The 21351-nt window shown below is 37.3% G+C and overlaps 1 protein-coding gene across 13 annotated transcripts in view; it reads right to left on the reverse strand.

The window, feature by feature from the left end:
• The window catches only part of SOX5 (SRY-box transcription factor 5), a 657473-nt gene that overhangs the window by 75055 nt on the left and 561067 nt on the right, over positions 1-21351 (reverse strand). For all 13 annotated transcript variants that reach the window (XM_035311618.1, XM_035311591.1, XM_035311614.1 and 10 more), the window contains one exon: positions 10974-11059. In XM_035311618.1, the coding sequence (XP_035167509.1) occupies positions 10974-11059 (86 nt within the window). The remainder of the gene's footprint in view (positions 1-10973; positions 11060-21351) is intronic.

Raw genomic sequence — 21351 nt, forward strand, 5'->3', positions numbered from 1 at the left:
GAGCTCGTGGGTTACAAACATAAAAGCTTGCTTTGAGGACCAGTAGGATCTACAGGTACTATTGCTGACACGTTTTTGTGTTCAGATTGATCATACAAAATCCACTGGCGTGGAAAACACTGAGCAATCTGAAAGGAAGAAAGGCATTTGAGGAAACTGATTCTAGGGTATTGGGGAAATAACTGCACTCTGACCTGACCTCAGGAACAGGTTTATGCTGTCTAGACACACCAGAATAAGTAAGTTCAACACTCTGAAAGCTTCATCTCCAGATACTACAGGATCTTCTACTGATGTAAGTTCAATTGCTGACTTTGGAAAGAAAACAAACAGAACAAGTATCCTGACCTCAGAGGTTTGCTGTCTATACCATAGTTTTATTTTCTACAGTAACTACAGATTTTTCACAATTTCAAACTGTGCCTAATATTAACCTCAATCCATAAAAGATGCTAAAATATCCTCACTGGTAACTGTTACCCATGGAAAGGAATCAGATGCATGAAAAACAGGATGAGAATAAGAGACCAATAACTTTCAAGGGATTGCACTGTTCTTGCTTGCAATTTATATCGCTGGCCAGAGATACCTTCCCTGTCTATACATTTACTATGCTGTTTGTATGTTTCTATCCCATTCTGCCTTGTAAATTTGAAATGATCTAAAACGTCAGAGAAAAAACATGACTGTAGTAAGAAAGAGGACATAAATGCAAATTCTTGTAAGTTTATATATTATACCAACCTGCATCTAACAACACCCCATGTCATATGACCTAGGTACAACTGAGCTAGTAAGATTTCAAGAAAGAACTTCTTTCTATGTTAATTTTTGGGATGCATAAAACATAGCAAGCTGATTTGTGGACCTATAGGAGTAACTGAATGTTAGCAAGAAGTTAGTTTTCTGTAAGTCACCTTTTCTCACTGTTGTTATTTGTAGTATTATTCTGCAAGCTTTGAAGAGTGTGCATGTGAGTGATCTGTGGTTTTCCTGTGTGTTCATCTGTCACAAGGTTCTGCTGAGGCATTGTAAATGCACACACTATTGACAAAGCTCAGCATGAAGACAATTAATTCCAAAAATATCCAGAAAAAATTTACTAGTCTAAGTGCAGCTTTCATGTTTTATAGGAGGCCTATAAACTCCCAGTTTATGGTTTCAGAGCAAATTCCCCCCAGCCAGCCAAACATCACTCAGTGTGGTTTCACGTTTCTCCCCCCACACAGACAGTTTGCTCAGGATTATACAATCTTATTTGCATGATTATATAATCTTCTTTTCAGCAACACCCCTCTGAAGAGCAAACAACATAATAGGAAAAACAGTAGCGTAAGCCAACTATTTCAAAACCCACTGTCTGGAATGTGCAAAGGGCACAAAGTAAAAATAAATAAATAAATAAATAAATAAATAAATATACACATACATATATACATACATACATATATATATATAGGTTTTGTTACCAGATTTTTAATCCAGACCTTTCCAGGAAGAACTAATTAAAAAAAAAAAAAAAAAGGCATTAAACACCATGCTCAGTAAAACGCAAACACTTCGCAAGTTTACTCTGCTGCCATTGTACAGATGCATTGTTTAGATTGTCCCAAGGTATATGTACCAAAGTGTCCGTCTTCCTCTTTCTCAACAGAACATACTTTGTAAGACATTTCTCAGATTTTTTTTTACTCCCCTTTTAGAGTCTGGCAGACAGGTGTTGCCATTGCTGCTATTTTGACACAGGTTTTGTCATGCAGCTGGCTGAACTCACACCACAGACAGCATCACTCCAAACTAGCAAAGCCCCGTATCACACAGATAAATAAATGAACTTTTAGCTGATAGATATTCCTCTATTCCTCAAGCTTTCTCATCTTGCAAATACTTCTGATTTTGTCCTAGACAGGGTGTTGTGTAAGTGAAGTCTGTCATATTCCTATCTGTAGACAGGCTGCTAAAACTACTTATGATGTCAGTTACTTCAGCAATATTCATCTAAAATTAATGCCTTATAAATAATCAAGGAGTAATCTGCTTCCGTCTGTCAGGCTAACCCCAAAAAGAAAGAAGTGTAACATTTTTACAAGAGAAAAGAAATTAAGGATGATCTGACCTCGCAAGTATGCTTGCCAGACAGTTACACACGCTTTCTTGCATGACCTATTTTTCCCTGCTCACACCACAGAGATGTTTCAAACAAATGGCCTGTAATTTAGGCTGCTTAAAACACAGGGATTGCCACCCAAACATTACAGTTGGGCATCTTAATGGCATTACCAGGCTTCTGAAAGTTTTTAGTGGCTTGTTATCTCTTTCCAAGTTGAAACAGAGCTCTATCAGTCTATAGAGGATGATGTCAAATATCACTCTTTTCCAAAATTAATGCACTGGGTAGGTATCATGGCCTAATATTTTGTTGCATATTAGTGTGTGAATGGCCTGTATGAGGAAGTATACTGAGTGTGTACATCTAATACACGCCATAGGTACACTCAGTCTTTTAGTTACAACACAAACATTAGGAATAACTTTGAGCTAATGAAACTATTTACAGCCTACATAAGCCTTCTTACAGTCTAAGTTCTAATGCTGAAATACTTTCAACTGAAGATGCTCAAAACTACTCCCTATTAAACTGTCGTCAGATTTAGAGAACATCTGCTTCCACTACTAGAATCAGACTCTGTACCAGAACTGAAGATGGTAATCACATCACCTGTGATATGAGCTATTTATTTTCAACCTTTTTGGTTTGAGACCTCCACAACTTAGCAGAGTTGAGGACCAAGTATCATGACATAAAAGCCTATTTAAAACAGGTTAACTTTTCTGAGTCACCTTTCAGTCCCATTAAAAGTATTCAATGGCCCCCTAGCAGAAAACCATAGAAAACATACTAGTATGAGACATTTAAGGTCACTACAAGAAAAAGGTACAGAAATGGTTATCTTTTTCTAATTCATATAAGTCAAGAAGGTAAGAGAGAGATTGAAACAAAGGACAAAATAAAACGGAAACAACCCAAGAGAAAAGGAGAAAAAAAAATAGAAGAAATGTGTGTGTATGGAAGATGACGCAAAGGAATGGGCTTCTGCATGCTGGAGCTTATATGGACAGAGACAACAATATGAAGCTGAAAGCTGGTAAATACAAAATAACATGGAAAAAACATTGCTTGTGCTAGTTCCATTGTCCAAATGTCAAACTCCTTCTGTGAACCCAGGGTTGGGGGGGAGGAATAATAGCTGTATAAGCATCTTGTAACAGGTTCTTTCTAAAGGGGATTTCTTGTAAACTGCTAAGCTCTCGTGATAGCCCATATGGGCTCAGGAAAGTCAGAGAAAATACTGGCTGCACTTTTTCCAGGCCTATTTGCATATATTCTTTAGTATGCAGAATGTCTCTGTATGTAATTGAATTGTTGTTTTTGCCTCTATTAATACATATGCAAATGAGTCACTACTGCAGCTGTGCTGTATTAATCATATGTGTGCTTCTGTCTGTCTGCCCTGCAGGCTCAGGGTCGGAGGGAGGGGGAAGAGGGAATTCAGTCTCTTTAACCTACAAGAAAATTCACTCATGCAGACAGAGGTCTGCTAGCAAACAGCAGGCCTGAGTTACAACTGAAAGGAAGATAGGGCGGTCATTTTTCAGTCTTTTTCATAGATATGGATGGAATCTGAAAGTTATGCAGAAAAGATTGTTAATGTAGATAAAATGAATATGCTACCATGGCTAATTCTTTCCCCTGGAGGGCTGGGGAGGGAGTTATAATCTGACAACCCACAGAGTAGCCATGATATTGTTTTACCATGTGTATTTACTGCCTGTAAATGTTCACTGTGCATATGTTCAGACACTCACAGTGCTCAATAAAATACAAAGTCTTTATATATATTCTGTCATAATGGTTGTCTTTCAGAAACTGGTTGGATTCTGATCAAATGACGTGATCAAGTTTTTCATTCAAATCTATCTTGATAAGAGATATTGACTTTACCTGTAAAATTTTGTAAGTTAATATCAAAGGCAAGTATGGGCTATTTAGATGCCAACTATAAAGTATATTTACCCACCATGAACAAGATTTATTTGGACTGATATGTTCTGTGGTTCATGCTTTTATACAATCTATCACACTCTCTATCTCTCAGCAGGTACCCTTGAAGCGAGGACTAGTTGCATCCTGGTGTTTTAAGACTTGCCTTTGAGTTAATGGGGAGGACCTTTTTCTATTTAAAAACATAGGGACTGCTCAAAAATGGTCAAGGCAATAAATAGCTCCTCACCCCAAATGTTGTTTATACAGTTTAATGAATATTTTACAATCATGACTAAAACTTAGTAACAAAAAATACATCATGGAATGCTCAAATTTTTGAAAACATCTTCCCCCACCCACACAGAGATTGTAATCCAGTTTAAATGGCTGTAGTTTCACTTACATGAAGCACACTAAACTTCATTTTTCTACCTAGATAACTTGAAGTTGGTCTTCAGTAATCTCTTCTTAAATGTCCATTTTGGAGACTCATTTGCGGAACAGGTGGCAAATATCTTGTGGCCAACACATTCACTTACAATGTCAGAAACTATTGGTGGGCAGAAGCAGGGAGTATAGAATAGAATCTACATGACTACAGCAATTAGAAAAAACAAACAAACAAACAAAAAAAACTATTTAAAAGGGCATCCAACAAAAATGTATACATATTATGTTGTTTTATTACTCCTATTATTATCATTGTTTGTGATGGCCATCAGAAACAGCTTTGCAATACACTGAACTAATGGCAGATGGACAACTGCCATCTTTTGGTTATGCTAATGAGAAACATTGCTTTTTATGTACTTTGCTGTTTTTTTCCCCAGATGTGTGTGCTCACAATGAAAATCTAATTTTACTTTTTTATGCTTAAGTGGATTGCTTGAGTTTTATAATATTGTAATGAAACTGTGCACTAATGATTCATTCCCTACAAATTAAGCCACTGTCCTTTAATGAGAACAGGTAAAGAAGAAAAGCAAACACGGAAAGAATACTGACTCTCACTATTGAAAAGCCAACTTAGAGGGTGCTTAAAGTTAGATGCTGCTCAGAAAATAGAAGGAATAATCTTGCAATGCTATGGAAGAGTTTACCTTTCTGAAGGCAAATAACTACAGTAATAGCCCAAAGACATAATGAATGTAGATTGAAAAGCAAATGAATAATGGATAAAGTATTGGTGGCTCTTGGCTACATTCAGTAACAACAATAACGGGGCATCAGACATTTCTTCTCAATCAGAAATGATTCATATGGTCCTGGGCAACCTGTTCTAGGTGTCCCTCCTTGAGCAGGGACATTGCAGTAGATGACTTTCAGAGCCCCTTCCAACCTCAACCTTTCTGAGTTATGTCACGGCAGCTCTTGCAAGTATAGCTTTCAGTATTTAGATGTATCACTAGAGCATTCACAACATTTTTTTCAGGGCCTTGTTTCACAGATTTGAGGTGTTGTCCAACTGCTTCATCTGGTCACAACTGGTTATGTCTTTAGATCATAGTAAGAAATCAGAAAGAGATATACAAAAAAAGAAAAGTAATGTGCTTGTCAATTAATGCATGAAAATATTTTGCCATCTCTTTAAAAAGAGAGGGGAAGTTCTATCATCAGCAACATTTCAAACAAAACTTAAGGAGATACTTTAGTGAAATAATCTGAACTGGCAAGTGGAGAAATGTAGCTCATCTTTGCAGTGGTGCAGAAGCCAAAAGGCAGCTAGTCCAGAAGAAAAAACAGTATCTGACTGAGTAGGCAGTCTTCATGCTTTATTTTTTTTTCATAGGTAACACATGTTTAATGCAAGTCATATGACTATTGGAACAGTCTATCTTCGATCACTCACTGTATACTTGTTAAATAGCTCTATAATTTTCATTTCCTTCAAGTAAAACAAACATGGAGACCACAGGCAATTGTATGACCCTTAGGATACCTAGAGGCAAGATTTTGCAAACCAAAATTCACATAGAGTCAGACACCTAAATAACATCACGATGAACAATTTTGAGAAGCACTCGAACTCCAAATGGGTTAACTTTTTTGAAAATCTAGCCAGGTATATCAATGCCAAAATGTGACCCAAATTCCTCTTAAAATGTGGTCCACACTATATATGCTAAATTCCATTGAAGTTCAGTCCTTGGTATGCATCTTCCCACACCACTGAAAAGAACAGGTTTGTAGTAGAAGAAAAAACATTACCAAAGTACTTAGCAAAGAAAGTGCAGTGTAAAAAATTTGGCAGAATTATTGTTTCAGACAGGTTTGAGTTCTAAACCTGCTCATCATCTTCATGTAAATAGCTAAACAGAACCAACCAGGATTCCTCAAACAGCTGGTCTTCAGAACTGAGACCCAGCTAAAATACCTTCACATTTGTAAGCTGACACAAGGTTCTATTTAACCATGGAATCATAGAATGGTTTTGGTTGGAAGGGACCTTGAAGACCATTTCATTGCAATCCCTCTTCCACGGGCAGGGATACCTCCCACCAGAGCAGGTTGCTCGAAGCCCCATCCAGATTGGTCCTAAGCACTTCCAGGGATGGGGCACTCACAGCTTCTCTGGTTAGCCTATTCTGATGCTTCACCACCCTCATAGTGAAGAATATCTTCCTTTTATCTAAACCTACCCTTTTTCAGTTTAAAACTGCTACCCCTTGTACTATCACTATATTCCCTGATAAAGAGTCCCTCCCCATCTTGCCAGTAGGCCACCTTTAACTGAATAAAGACTGCTTTGGTCATAAACCACCAATAACCATGATGTTCTGTTTATTTCATGCTAAGATGAAGAGGGAAGAAAGTTTGGCTGTGGGCACTCAGAATGTTTTGGGGTGTTTTTCCCAAGAGCAGATGTTGACGGAAATCTGTTTTACATCAATTTGCTATATTGTTTTGAATGGACACAAAATGTCCATATAGTAACAGTACACTGGCAGCTGTCATTATATATCCAGCTTTATCTTTCAGTACAGTTATGGGTATATACAACATCTGTATTACTGCCAGTTAATCAGTCATTGTTACTGACTGGTTATCAAACAAAAAATCTGGGAAGTAAAAACCATTTGCACTCCCAATGGTGCAGATCCCTCTCAATTTTTAGATCAGGCTATTATGTCCCATATTTTGACATACTCAGAAAGCTCTCATGAGTTGTTTTTTCTTAGGAAAAACAAACAAACAAAAAAACATGAGATATATTTTTTTACTGAATTTCCTCAGACTTCTGGAAATGTCTGTTTCATACTAGATATGCTGAGACTACTCGTCTTAGAAAAATCAACTCAGTACCAACTTAGTATTTATGTTGTGTAAAACCTGTCCCATGGTATTTATGCATATAGCTATGAATGTTGATCATCAAGACAGAGGAATTTAATTCTCTCATCTGCTGAACTATATAGAAAAATATCATGTTCAGATTAGGCATACAACAAAACTTTCAATTCATTAGCCTTATTTAGTAAAACACAGTGGCAAGACTATGTTCAGTTTTGTTCTCATTCATCTGGCACAAAATCACCACACTGCATTGCTCTTTAAGAACAAGACCATGCAAAATTTACAGGTCAAAAATCAACATAAATAACTCACCTGCAAACCAAGGATTTCACTGCAATGGAAGTACATTTTAAAATGATACTTCTCACACTTTGGGACTGAATATTATCATTAGCAGAGGAAAGCTAAAAGCTCTTTTTTTTTCAAACAACATTTTGTCATTAAATGTGGGTATGAGTGAATATGCAGGGTTGATAGACAGCTCTTTATCACAGAACAGGTTCAAGCATGCATCACATTAATTCCAGCTTCTCCAACGTGGCTCCAAACATCTACCCCTTTCCCAACATCTAACAACGTAAGGTTTAGCTTCCATTCTTACTGAGTCATTAGTCTCTCTGTGGATACTGGAAATAAAGGCAATCGTGTACAGCTAATTGTGGCAGATATCAGATGACAGAATCAGTATACCCCAGTGGGAACTTAAAGGCGAGAAGAGAAATGGAGGGCTTCAAACTACGAACCTTTCAGTGGGAATCAACAGGGCATTTCAAAATGAGAGATTACATTTCACTGAAAAAGGTTATCTTTGTCACAGGAAAAAAATCAGGTGTTAGCTGTTCTTTTATAAGTACGCTCTGCATTTCATTTATAAAAAGAAAATTTGATTTTGACATCCAGGGATAGAAAAGTACTTCCTGTTGATCTCACAATATACTACTAAAGTCATGCCCTGATTTATAATTCTCTAATGAAATAACAAAGGCATGTTTACTATCACGAGACCATCAAACAAGAAAAAATCCTTGGCTTTGTCTTCACTTAGATACTGCTGTGTACCAAATTTTGCTGGGAGCAACAAAATGTGCATTGTGTCGGGTTCTTTGATCTCCCCTGAATACTACTGCTTTTAGTATACAAAGCCTGAAAGATGAGTAATAGGGAGGATAGAAAAAGGAGAATAGAAGGAACATTGTACTTTTCTGACCTTCTACTGTCTGATGACCAGTGGACAGAGGGTTTGTAGAGAACACTGTAGTTATAAATAATGTATGTGAATTTCTGAAGAAGAGCTCCTCCTTGAAAGACACTATAATGGCTGCATGTTCACTCATACCATTTACAGGTGGCTTTGGACAGTTAATAATGACAAGCATCCTGAAGAAACAAGCACCAAAGAGCTAAACTGAATTTGAACAGAGTTCAGAAAGCACAACGCTTTTAGGCCAGCAGCTACACTCTGCATCACCAAGTCTTCCCAAATAAGGTTAAAATATGATTTTCCCTCAGATTAGGCTCCACTCATGTTAGCATGGGTGAGAGTCCATTTCGAATGCTTTATTGTAAAATCTTTCTCTAAGCATCTAGCCTATCTAACTCTTTCAAATGGCACCAGAAATTAGAGGCATGTCCAATTTGTAGTAGGTTATGGTGATAGTTAAAACCACTATTAGATGTGAAGAAATAAAACTGGATTTTATTTTTTTCCTACCGATACACACTCTTAACGATCAAACGTGAAAGATTTGAAGGAGTCTACAGAGGTACCAGTTTGAACCTCTCCCACTGACTCTCCCAGACTAAATAACATGTAGCAAAACAACATAGGTGAATTTGGTCAATACTTTCCTTTCAACATTCTCCTTTACACAGAAACACAAAGACTCTAAGGTTTTCAAATTCTTCACAACCTAAACTCATCTTAAGATATTTAAGATATAAAGTCAGTCACATTTGCACAAAGCCCACCTTCTTATAAGGAAATTGTCATTGTGATAAAGCCCATTTTAATCAGAATACTTCAGCCCACCACATGCAGGGATATAGCCCAAAGCTAGTCCTGAAATGAAAGCAAACCATCCTCCTGACTTACAGGAGCACTGATGCATTATTTTAGGACTAGCTTGAATGACTGCATAAGTAAGGAGAATTAGACTTTTTTTTCCCCCCCTCATTTCTAGCTATCTCCTTTTTTTTTTCCCTTCATTTTTCCCCTCTTCCTTCCACATGTGTGGTCATGTGTGTTTGGCTATTATAAGTACTTTATCAATACTGACGTTACTCCTCAAAATTCATTTCAGAGGGATGACTTTTATGGCTCCCATAATTCTTAAGTTGCCTACGGTATTTGTAACTCACAGAATCAGAAACTAACACACAGACAGTGTAGCTTTTAATACAAAGGCACAATAGGAATGAATGTATTAACCTCTGTGGTGCATGGAATGTGTCAGCTTACACACTGGCAGCTATTTCTGTGAAACTCAGCTAACTTCCGCTGGCTGTGTTAAAATGAAAAAAAAAAAATCCCCAGCTTTATGTCGCACGCTCCATTGCTGGCCAAACAGCTGAAATATCTAACGTTCTACAGAGTCTACTTCATACTGATGCTGGCCAAACTGTGTTTGAGAATGCATTTTACGCACACTGTTTATAAATGCTGAGCTTTTCCTAGCAGGTATAAAGCTCTCTGTTGCATGTGACTTGGCAAATAATCATGAGCAGTGAAACAAATTAGCAATGAAGAGCATGTGTTTTTTTTTCGTTTTATTTTCTTACAAAAGAGCATCAATCAGAACTGTGCAGAACTAGAGATGATTTGGAACTTGATTTAATTTTAATCCTAAATTTTACCTAGATTTATCCTACCAGCAAAGTAAATGTGTGGACATGGACATCAAATTTTCTTAATTCTAACAATTTGATGAGGGCTGGGGGGCTGATCAGGAACAGCTGAGGAACATCTGCACCACTATCATTACAACCCATGGACAGCACCCTAAAATCTCCAAAATTTAAAATGATATTGGGAGTTTTGAATCTAATACCTCCAGCCAGCAGGCATACCCATTAATATAGCTCAAAAAAAAAGATTCTTTTGTGCCCTTGCCCTTCCACCTGTTTTATAATTGCCTATGTTAAATTAGGATAAATACAAGTTATCTGAGCTACAGCAGTGCCTAATATGTGCTGGGTCCCATGAAACATGTCAGGAGGGGCCAGTTGTTACGCTTACAGCCTAAAAGGTCATAATCCCGTTAAGCAATTTTTAAGCAGTTTATAAGTGCTTGTTGGGACAGAGCTTTTCTGTGGTACGGTGTGAGTCTACAACCGAGCGGCCTGCACAGCCTGCCTTGGGAAGTCTGATGGAAGGGGCCAACTAACACACCAGCTTGCTGAAATCTGACGTGCCAACCTACACATGGTTAGATTGGTGATACAAATACAGAAACATAACAAAAAGTTCCCTAAAGGTGCGAGGAAAACCAACACAGACTGACAATTACTTCAGTTCAGATGCCAGTTTTGCGTGGAGAGCACAGACGAACAAACCCGCTCACGCCACTGTGCGCTGAGGGAAGCAAAGAACCACTTACCACATGTGGGGAACCTGCGGCTCTGCTGCCGGACTTACCTGCAGTTGGAGTGGGCCTAAGCCCGGCGTTGCTGCAGCAGCAGCTGCCATGGTAGTCGGGATCAGCTGAACAGGGTAGGGGTCACCTAAGTAAGAGAATAATAGAGGCATCAGCACCTTTTATCTGCTCTCCACCTGCAAATTAAAGTCCTGCATTCACTCCTTCCAAAAGCCTTCTTTTGTGTGCCTTGTTGAGGCCTAATGAAAAGCTCTATTGTGCAGCCTTTTACTAACACTCTTTTCACAATTCTGGCTGAGAGAGGAATGTGAATAAAAGGCACAAGCAATTAAGGCGGAAACCTCATCCTTTTTCATGATGTATTTAGGGAAATGGAAAAAAAAAGTGCACATTGATCAGAAGGCTGCACTTCAAAAAAAAAAAAAAAAGAGGGAAGAAAGAAAGAAGATGGGGGTGGAGGACAAGAAAAGGAAAACAGTAGAACCTTGATAAGATCACAGCATTAGAAGGGGACAAATTTACAAGCTTGTCTGCAATATGGAGTTAATCAAACTCTGGTCACTGTTAGTAAACCTCACACAGATCAGGAGTGGCACTCCCCTCACTACTGGGTTTTCTTTTAGGTGAGAAAAAAGCCTTGCTTTGCACATTCAGGGTTTGAACCTGTAACAGGAAAAAGGATGTGGAGTACATCAGAGACAAGCCTGTGATATCCCCACACCAACTCCACCTCATGACTTGTGATTGAATTTTGCTTCTGAGTGAAAACTGTTTCAGCTTTAGTAAGGGTTTCATTGTACAGAGCAAGATAAAGGGAGCTAGTAAAGGCTTAAGAAAAAGTTGCAGGCATTTATAAAGGAGTATCACCTGAGGTGGCAAAAATTAAGATGGAAACAGGCATGTTTTAATGTTATGAAGCATTCACTCCTTACTTATCCTATTTGTTAAAATAAACTTCATGCTAACTTCCCAACAAATCTGTTAATGAAACTGGTAAAAAAGTAAAACACACACACACAAAATGCTACATGCATTATATTGCTTCTCCAAATGATAAAATGTTTAAGTACTTTCCACTCAAACAAGGACCACCAGATCCTTGATTTCTGTTTGTCCCTATGTTCTGGTAGCATGCGTGATTTCTGTAGCATTAAAAAAGGCACTTCAAAAGAGACTACAGAATAGTGAAGATGTTTTATCAAGAAAATCTAGCTAAATGCTTCAGTACACTTTATTAGAGAGAGAGATTAAAACTTTTCCTCCTTTATTGTACTTTTTAAAAGTGAACTGGGGAAAAAGACTAAGAAGGCAATGAAAGCTGTTCTGTACAATCATTAGCTATTACTGAATTAAAGTTTATAATGGTATGAAACCTAAGTTACAGGACATAGAAAACAAAGACAAAGAAATACACCTCATGTTTTTAAAATGTTAGTAATAAGCCATGTAGGTGTATAGTAGTTCAGGGAAACTGCTATTGGTGTTTTTTTTTTTTTTTTTTATAAGGCTATGTTCTTTACAGAGGTCTTTTCATTCACTGATTTTCATCTCCTGTTACAAATTAAACACTTTGACTTCTAGAGATGGAGGGCCAGAAAAAAACTAGGCTGGAAAAGCATTTTAGCAGATATTTAACCTCAAAGAGTACTTATACGTGAGAACATCTTAAATAATGCTTTGCTGACTGAGTCAAGCAATGGGAATCCAAAGTTTGACCCAAGCATCCTCATTCACAAATGTCCCTGCACCGTCACCAGGCCACAGCTCTCTAATTATTTATTTATCATTTTATTATTTTATTATTTTATTTATTCATTAACAATGGGCACCAGATTCCCTGATTTGTGTTTATTGTTATGTTGTTGTGGTGGTTATTTGTTTGCTTTCCCAGAGGATGCCATTGCTTAATATTTTCTGCTTTCCTTTTGCTTTAACTGAAGTGTATACTTTCCATTTCATATCACAGATTGCATTAAAAATTTCTCTGACTTGAAATTTTCTCAGGAGTTATCCTGCGACCCAAGAAAGGGGCCTTAAATATATGAAGACATGGAGAAGAAAGAGACAAGGTCGAAGATTTAATGTGAATGATGTTCAGCTGCTTCTACACCACTAGTAGCTCAAAGGCTAAGCCCAGTATCATTCTAAGACTCCTCTCTAAAAGAGGATGTTTTGTACAATTACCAGCCATAAAAGAACATGAGACTATTACTTTCTCAAATGCAAAGAGAATAACATGGGAAACGATGCTTACTACAATGTTATTGTACATTAAATTTGCAGTTAGAAGTTAATATATATTAAAACATACAAATTAAAAGATTAACTTCTCCATGTGCAGTCCCATATTCCCTATTTCTCCATACACATGAATAAGCCTCAGCTCAGTCTCCCACAACCTCATGCACAATTAATAAATGTCACTATTTTCAGCTCCCTAAACAGCCAGGCAGATTCTCATAGCCTATCTGTTGTGCTAATTCCTGTTTTTTTGTGATTCATTTTCTAGTTATATCTGGTAGGCACTCATGAGATAAGATATATTGAAGTCCCCACGGTCATGCACATACAGTCACAACCACTGAATTTGGTGGCTTACAGGAATGCCTCCCTAGGCATCCTTACAATGGACTCCTAAGGGACAAGTCTAGAAAGCAAGTCCATGAGCCTACTATGCCAATACATGCTAATGTAGATTTTCAGTGGTGTAATTCTAGGGAAAAATCTTAAATTCATCCTAAAAGATGATTTTAACTGTGCAGAACTAGGCTCTCCTGTCTACTAGGTAAGTTGTTTGTTAGTTCACTCTCCAATGGGTTTTGCATATTTCTGGCATTCCAAAATGTTTTTTAATTAACAAAAATACAAAAAAAAACCTGAAACACCTCTGTAGTCCATCATTAATCTTTGCATCGTTACGCTTTGGGAACATCCTCTGCTATCTCATGCTTAGCTTAGGGGTTTAGCATTTCTTCTTATGAAGAAAAATACACCCTGCTTGTGCTCCAAAGTGCAATTTATGTGCAGTACATTTCTGTCACTGCTCCCACAGTACAGACATAACAGCAGCAGCGATGGAAGAATGCACAATGATGAGCAGAGGCACCATCAGGGTTAGTGCTCCACTGTGCTTGCCCACTACAAACATCTAACAAAAGATCACCTCTGTCTGGAGGAGCTCACCTTCTACAGGAGACAAAGCACAGAAGAGAGGAATATGCTGTGCCTCATCCGAGGTCATGCAACAGCCCGGTGGAAAACCCACGGACAACTCCTAAGCCAGTGCCCTTCCAAGGGAAGTTTCCAGGTCCTATGTGAATATGGAGGCCAAGCACTCATATACTCACATCACATAATGCAGGAGCAACCACTACCTCTCAAAGTACTAACAAAGGTTTAAAGTCTCCTCTGATAAATATTTATCTACTCATTCTTTGCTACTACTCTAGAATGTGGTATCTCTTTCTACTATCCTCTAATTCTTTCCCATATTAGACAAGGTTTTGTCTGAGTAGTTTTGGTTAATTCTGAAGTCTGGGAAATGTGTTTCGTAACTATTTTGTTAATACTTCAGTAAATATCTTATTTTTAGATGTAAAAAGTCACTTTTATTTTTTTTTCCCAAGCTCTGGGAATATGTCAGGAATGGGAAGCAAGATACACAGTTATTAGAAATACCTATTTCCCAAGTCATTCACAAGCTTCTATTACTGAAAAGATCAATAAATTCTCAAATAATTATATTTCATTTAAACTCATAAAATTTGCTGTTAATCCACTAATGCACACAGGCAGGAGTGTACCTCTCTGAATCTTTCAGTTATCAAGAGAAACATTTTGTGCATTTCTTTCATGTTCCATCTCTTATTCTGAGTGGCCTTTTCTTATAAAATAAGCATCAGAGAGTTTTGTTGCTGTTGTTTTTTCTTTAGTACAATATATGGTAAAATCTGGAGCAGGTCAAAGGCTGGGATTTTTATTGCAAGAACATGATAAAAATTATTTCATTAGCTGACAAATTCTTCTGTTATACATAGTCATTCCCCAGCTATCCCGCGACTTTACTTGGAAGAACATAATTATTCAAGACTGACTACTTGAAAAGACCACGGAAATAAGTTTGTACCAGTGATAAAGCTTGTAAATAAGTGAATGGGATATGTCAGCCTGGATGAGCTGATGGAGTGTATTGGAGGTGTTGGTGCACACTGTAAGCAAAGGAGAATGCCATGAACCCATTTCCTTTCCATGCCGTGGCTTATGGAAAGAACGCAAAGTTCAACCCTCAATTCTGGGCCAATTCTCTATTTCTCTATCCTTCTTTTGGTCCGTCTTCCGCTAACATACCCAGAACCTCTTTCCCGATAATTTATGCACTGCAACTTCTTTCAATTTCAAATCACACCTTCATCCTTGCCCAAAATAATCTTCTAAGATTTTGCTTACAAGAGTATTTTTCACAAAGTACATTCACTTTTAAACCACTCTTTCTATGAACCCTCCCCATCATCCTCCACTGAAAACAGTCTGTGAAAGTAAGCTGTGGTACAGAGCCAAGTGGACATCATGTCCCAAAACACAAAATAACAACCCTGTGCTTAGGAACTTAATTTTCAACTGACTAGCTACCAAACTCACAGATACTAAATGATTTCCATGCTTCTAGCAGTACAACAGTGGCTCTTAAACCATTTATGCATTTTGCAAAATTTTATCAAAGGAGTTTAGTAAAAAAATTAATTTATTTTTTTAAAAGGAAAAAAAAACCTAGGAGCTAACATTACGTGTGTTGCACCATTCACCTAAACTCACAAGGCATTTTTTCTATTCCTTTTCCTGTCACTCATCTCATTTATTCTCCTTCATGGTGTAATCCCCCCTAGCGTCTTGTCTCCTCTCCTGACAGGCTGTAAGCTCTTCAGAGGAGGCACAATTGTCTTGCTATATAAATCAAGTTACATGCTAATGTTAAATTATAATGTTTTGACAAGATTTTTAGGTTGAACCTGATTATATGAAACAATAGAACTCTCTCATTTTTTCCTGATTTTTTTCTTCTTTCAATAAAAAAGAAACCAGAAAAGGAGAAGGGTTTTATTTCCCATGTTTTTTTGGTTAATTTGATTTTTTTTTTTTTACTTATTGTTTTCTTCCTACCTCTCTTTCAGGGACAGCAAATGAAAAAAGTTGGAGGTCATGGAAGGAGAAGAAAAAGAAGAGTCGAAAGAAAATAACAAGTATGAAACAAAAACAAATCCTTAAAGTGTAATTTCCAAAACCAGAATGCTAGTCTAAATTCTATGAAAAATACCAGAATAAACATTTCCATATAGTAGATTCTGATCAATGAAAAGGAATTTACATTATCTTCTCCCCATGTCTGACAAGCTCCAGAAAAAGCCACAATTTTACACTCAATTTATTACTTAAGTATATTTATAATGATTTATCACAGCTGATGGGTAACTGACAGGTAAGCCACTGCCTCTCTTCTCACCACTCATTCATCCTCATCCTCATCAGCACTTTGCTTTCGGTTTTCTGGTGTGGTGGTGAACATGGAAGTGAGAGTAATGGGAGGCTGTGAAAGACATGGGCAGTGGTCCCCAACTTCTGGCCCTAGGCACTAGAGATTTAGACAGTTAAGAAAAAAAGAGTATCAAGAAGATACCACTAGTGGCTTCCAAAAGGAAATCCAAATTACCTGACTTCCTTTGAGGATATTTCTGGACAGCATTGACCAACTACTACCTACAAGAGGTTAGTTTATATTGTAATTTAGAGAAACAATTCGTCCTGTAGAAGAGATGGCTTTGGAGGAACCTAAAAGCAGCCTTCCAATTCCTATGAGGAGGTCATCAAGAAGACAGAGCCAGGCTCTTCATGGCAGTGTTTGGCCAGAGGACATGACCCAACACACATATATTAAATCAAGAGAGGATCACATTTTCCCTGTGAGAACAGTCTGACATTGAAACAGGCTCTCAAAATAGGTTGTGCTGTCTCTATCCTTGGACATTTTCTTGCCCTGACTGCATAAAGCCCTGAGAGCCTAGTTTTATCTCAAATACAACTCTGCTTTGAGCAGGAAGTTGGACTACAAAGACCTCCTAAGGTCCCTTCCAACCAAAATAATCTTATGACCCTGTGATTTCCAGGGTGCCCAAATATTTATTTTAAACCTGTTGAATACATGGTGCTTATTCGAAAGGTCTGGGTACTAAGGAAAGGCAATCTATTCCCACCAAGATTTGTACATGCTCATAAATTTAAAAATGAGGATTTTATTTGGCAGCCCAACTAGGGATAATAGTGCTAAAACATCAGGTATTTGTTATAGTCTAGAAGCTGAGCTGAAACTATCAGCCTGTTTTCACAGGACCATTATTTTGCTTGCCTGTTTTGTTTTTATTAGCATTATTGTGAGAAGCCACACATAGATGTAGGGGATATGGGATTCTTTCAGTTAGAAATAGTATTTAGTAGTGTTGTTAGTTTTCACAGTTTCGATGCCTTCCATTGCATTTGCAGCCTTACAGAAGTGACACATTCTCACGTATGGTAGAAGGCAAAGTTGTTACCAAAAATTCCTCATTCTTGCTGTTTCTATCCACAATGCTATTATTCTTTTCTCATCCTGGGGGGGGACATGAGAGTTTAGTCATATGCTTAGTCTTTTCTGAGGCATAAACAGTAGCCCTGAAAGATGACTAGCATCTTTATAAAGAAGCTACAGTATGTGGTCTTCACAACACATGGTTCCTATTTTTGTCATTCTGATAAAAGCATAGCAATGTCAATATTTTTTCTTGTGATTTGGTGATTGTCAATGACCTGTATGTCAGCTGATACAGATGACACAGTTAAGCCAGAAATTAGCACTCAGTCTCTTCAGAAGCCAGACACATAGATACCAAGTACAAGAAAAATTATAAGACAGTCCACATGATACTCCATTAAACAATGAAGCATGTGATTAACTAAAAAACAGAGATGCATCAGCAAATTTCCCTAAGGAAGTTTATGGTATTTAACTTCTAAACATTAATTTTATTGTACTGTATGAGGAACTAATTAACTGAGTTTCATTTTGATCAGACAAGGAAATACTGTTCAGAACATAGATGAAAAGTAAATTCAGAACATTTTAATTGTATTAGGCTTGGCTTGTTCATCTCACACATTTTTGCCAATTTTTAAAGGTAATTAGATATTTCATCAATAACTTTGTATGCACTGTTTTACTTAGAACACTTCCAGCAGCAATCAGCTGCAGATATGTAAGAAACATACAATGTACCTATTGTATATTCATATTTCCCCCCCCCCCCCCCCCCAATTGGATATGGTTGAAATAGTGATTAAAGTGCTTTCAGAAAGCCCCATGTTGATGACATCTGACTGGGAACACAATATGATTTGTTACAACAAATTATTCACAGGGGAGAGGAGAACTGGGCAAGGAAAAACAGTTCTTGTTTCTAAAATCTGGCATATTTCCATAAAAATAACATAGGTATAACAGCAAACAAATGACTACCTAGAAGTTTTCATGAGAATTTCTGAATAACTTGGAAAATATATGTGGTCTAAATCCCACTTCAAGAACATTTTGAAATGCAGTATTAGCAACTATTGTTTCCTGAGAAAAAAGAACAAATCCTAAAATCCCCATATAATTCAATCTCTTGCACACCTCGGCTTAGAAAATGAAGCATGTTGTTCTTTATCGTCCAAAGAAGAAACTATCTGGCATTCTACAGCTTCAATCTTATTGAAAAACCTCAACACCAACACATTGTGCCACACTACCATAAGAAGCTAATCAACATTTCACATCCTTTTAAAGGGTTAATCAAATGCTTAAAAGAAGCAATGGAGTGCACTTTCCAAAATAAATCTTATTTAGCACCATAAATTGGGGGAAACCCATCTTCTTTATGAAGTTCGTGCTATTCAGAGTCTCTTAGTAGAAAAATAATTGTAAACAATGCTGTAAATATGTAACCACAGAAGAAGCAGTGGGAAGCATTCTGTCTTCGTGCATTCTGCTGCTCACATTGGGTGAAGAATAACTAATTTACGACTGTTCCTAGCTTACTCCCTTCCTTTTCTGTAAATAGCTCCCCAGAAGCAGCTTCCTTTGTTTTATCAAGTTTTTATTTCTTTCCCTTTGTTAGCTCTTATATAGGAGACAATCTTACTGTATTTTCCACACACAAACCTACCCATATGTGCATTCATAAAGGGATCATGCTAGCTACCACTAAGGAGCAGCCTCCTCTGAGGTGGAACTACATGTTTTTTCAAGGGCACAATAGAAAACTTCTTATCTTCTATTGCTTACACTGTTTTAAATGCTTTCAACACACTTCACAAATATTAATTAGCTCTAAATAAATTATAATTATTTCTAAGAGTGGCCCTAGCAGATCTGTATCATCTGGTGTGAAATCTGACTTCAGTGAAGTCAACAGCAACGGCTTCTCAGACCGCAGTAGAGCTGACATTTTGGTCACCACCGTGAAGATGCTGGGAGGAGTGTATTATCTAACAAGTATCAAGTGGAGCTGAACTAGTAATAGCAGTACTAACAAATGATAGGGTTAAACACTACTGGCTGAGAAAAAATTAGAAGGGTTAAATGACCTGCGTCAATCTGCATAGTCTAAGTGTGGGAAAAGCTTTGCTATAGTTTGGGAAACGCAATTATCTGGCTCTGTTTGGTTTCAACATCAGCTGAAATGGAAGGAGCTCACTGGCTGGTAAAAAACAATCTATTAATATATGTAGAATACTGGGGTTAACTCTTAACAGCTGCACATGGCAGAAGTCACTTAGCCAACACCCCACTTTGAAACATCAACATCAAAGAGATTTCTGTTCTACATTCATAATACTATGTTATATATAGTATTAATGTATACTAATACTAATAATACACTAATAACTAATAATATATTATTAATACTATACATTATATATACTATATGTTATGTATAGTATTAATATTTACTAGATAAATATAAAAATATTAGACATTGTGCAAATAATATACAAAGAGGCTTGCATAAAAATTAAAATACTTAAATTCTAAATACCACACAGTGATTAGATATGTAGCAAATAGGTAGGTAACCAGTACTTTTCTTGCTAATCACAGACAATATAGCCACATCACATACTTCCAACTTATTTTTCCTCACATGAAAAAAATTATTTGGTTGTAAATAATAATATTTAATATCTTACACAACCAAGCAATTGCACCTAGGTATGGAGGTCAAGAATCAATCGAAACCACAGATCATGAATCTTTTTCTTAAATAGAAATGTAATCCTAATAGAAGTTACTCCCTTTTTCTCTGCCAACTTTACCATTACACAATATGCCATAGAGAAAAAAGGGGAAGTGTCAACTTGTGTAAATTGTCTCTTATGAAATGCAAACCATCTGCTTAAAAAACAAAACAAAATGAAAAACTAAGCCACCCCCAAGCATGACCTGCTATGGAGAAAAAGAAAGAAAAGGAAATTTACTACATTGAATCGAAAGCCAAAGACCATAACCTGCCATGTAACCATGGAGAAAACACTTACCCATCTTCTCCCTGTATTTACCTAATATTGCAAAATATTTTGAAAAGTATAAGTGAATAATTTGCTGTGTATATATTAGAGATCCTACCACATACACTCTCTAAAAGCAATGGAAGACATATGTCTGACCCTCTTTTCCTCTAACAAGGACAGGTGAATCAAAAAGTATTGAATAAATTAATTTGGTTTCATTATCTAAGCTGAATGAGACAAAAATAGCAGTATAAGTAGGTAGTCATCCTTTTTTCCCCTTTCCCAAACTCAAGGCTTGATCACACATTCTCTTCCAGCTGCAGCTATGCTGGATGAAGAGGCCACCAACCACAGTCCCCTGCCAAAGGTTACCACTGTGACCAAGCTGCTTGCTTAACCACTTCCCAACATGTTTCCATCAAAATGATTTAAGCAATTTTTACAGAATTTTAACTGCTATCCCAGTTTGGACAGAAGCAATTTAGGGAGTGCTTAACCAAGAAGCTTGGCCAGTATGCCATAAGTTAGAGGCACAGTGATGAGTGGCAGGAGGTGGTAAACTCTTCAGCCATGTGGCCTGCAGACAGAGGACAACAGGTAAGCCAGCCATGAGGTGTGACACATAGCACAACCAGCTAGAAAGCTGGAGCGCCTTAGACGACACACTGCATAATTTGAGATGCTCTTTTGGAGGTCTCATTTTACAAATGGACATGGCATATAACATTATAAATACTATGTCCCTTTCAAGATGTCCTCAACCCTATACCCATAATCAAGATACGCAACGTCAGTAATTATTTATGAACACTATTTATCGTGGCAATCTCCCCTTCCTTTTCCCCC

The sequence above is a fragment of the Oxyura jamaicensis genome, chromosome 1 (assembly GCF_011077185.1).
Source record: "Oxyura jamaicensis isolate SHBP4307 breed ruddy duck chromosome 1, BPBGC_Ojam_1.0, whole genome shotgun sequence".
NCBI classification, from domain to species: Eukaryota; Metazoa; Chordata; class Aves; order Anseriformes; family Anatidae; genus Oxyura; species Oxyura jamaicensis.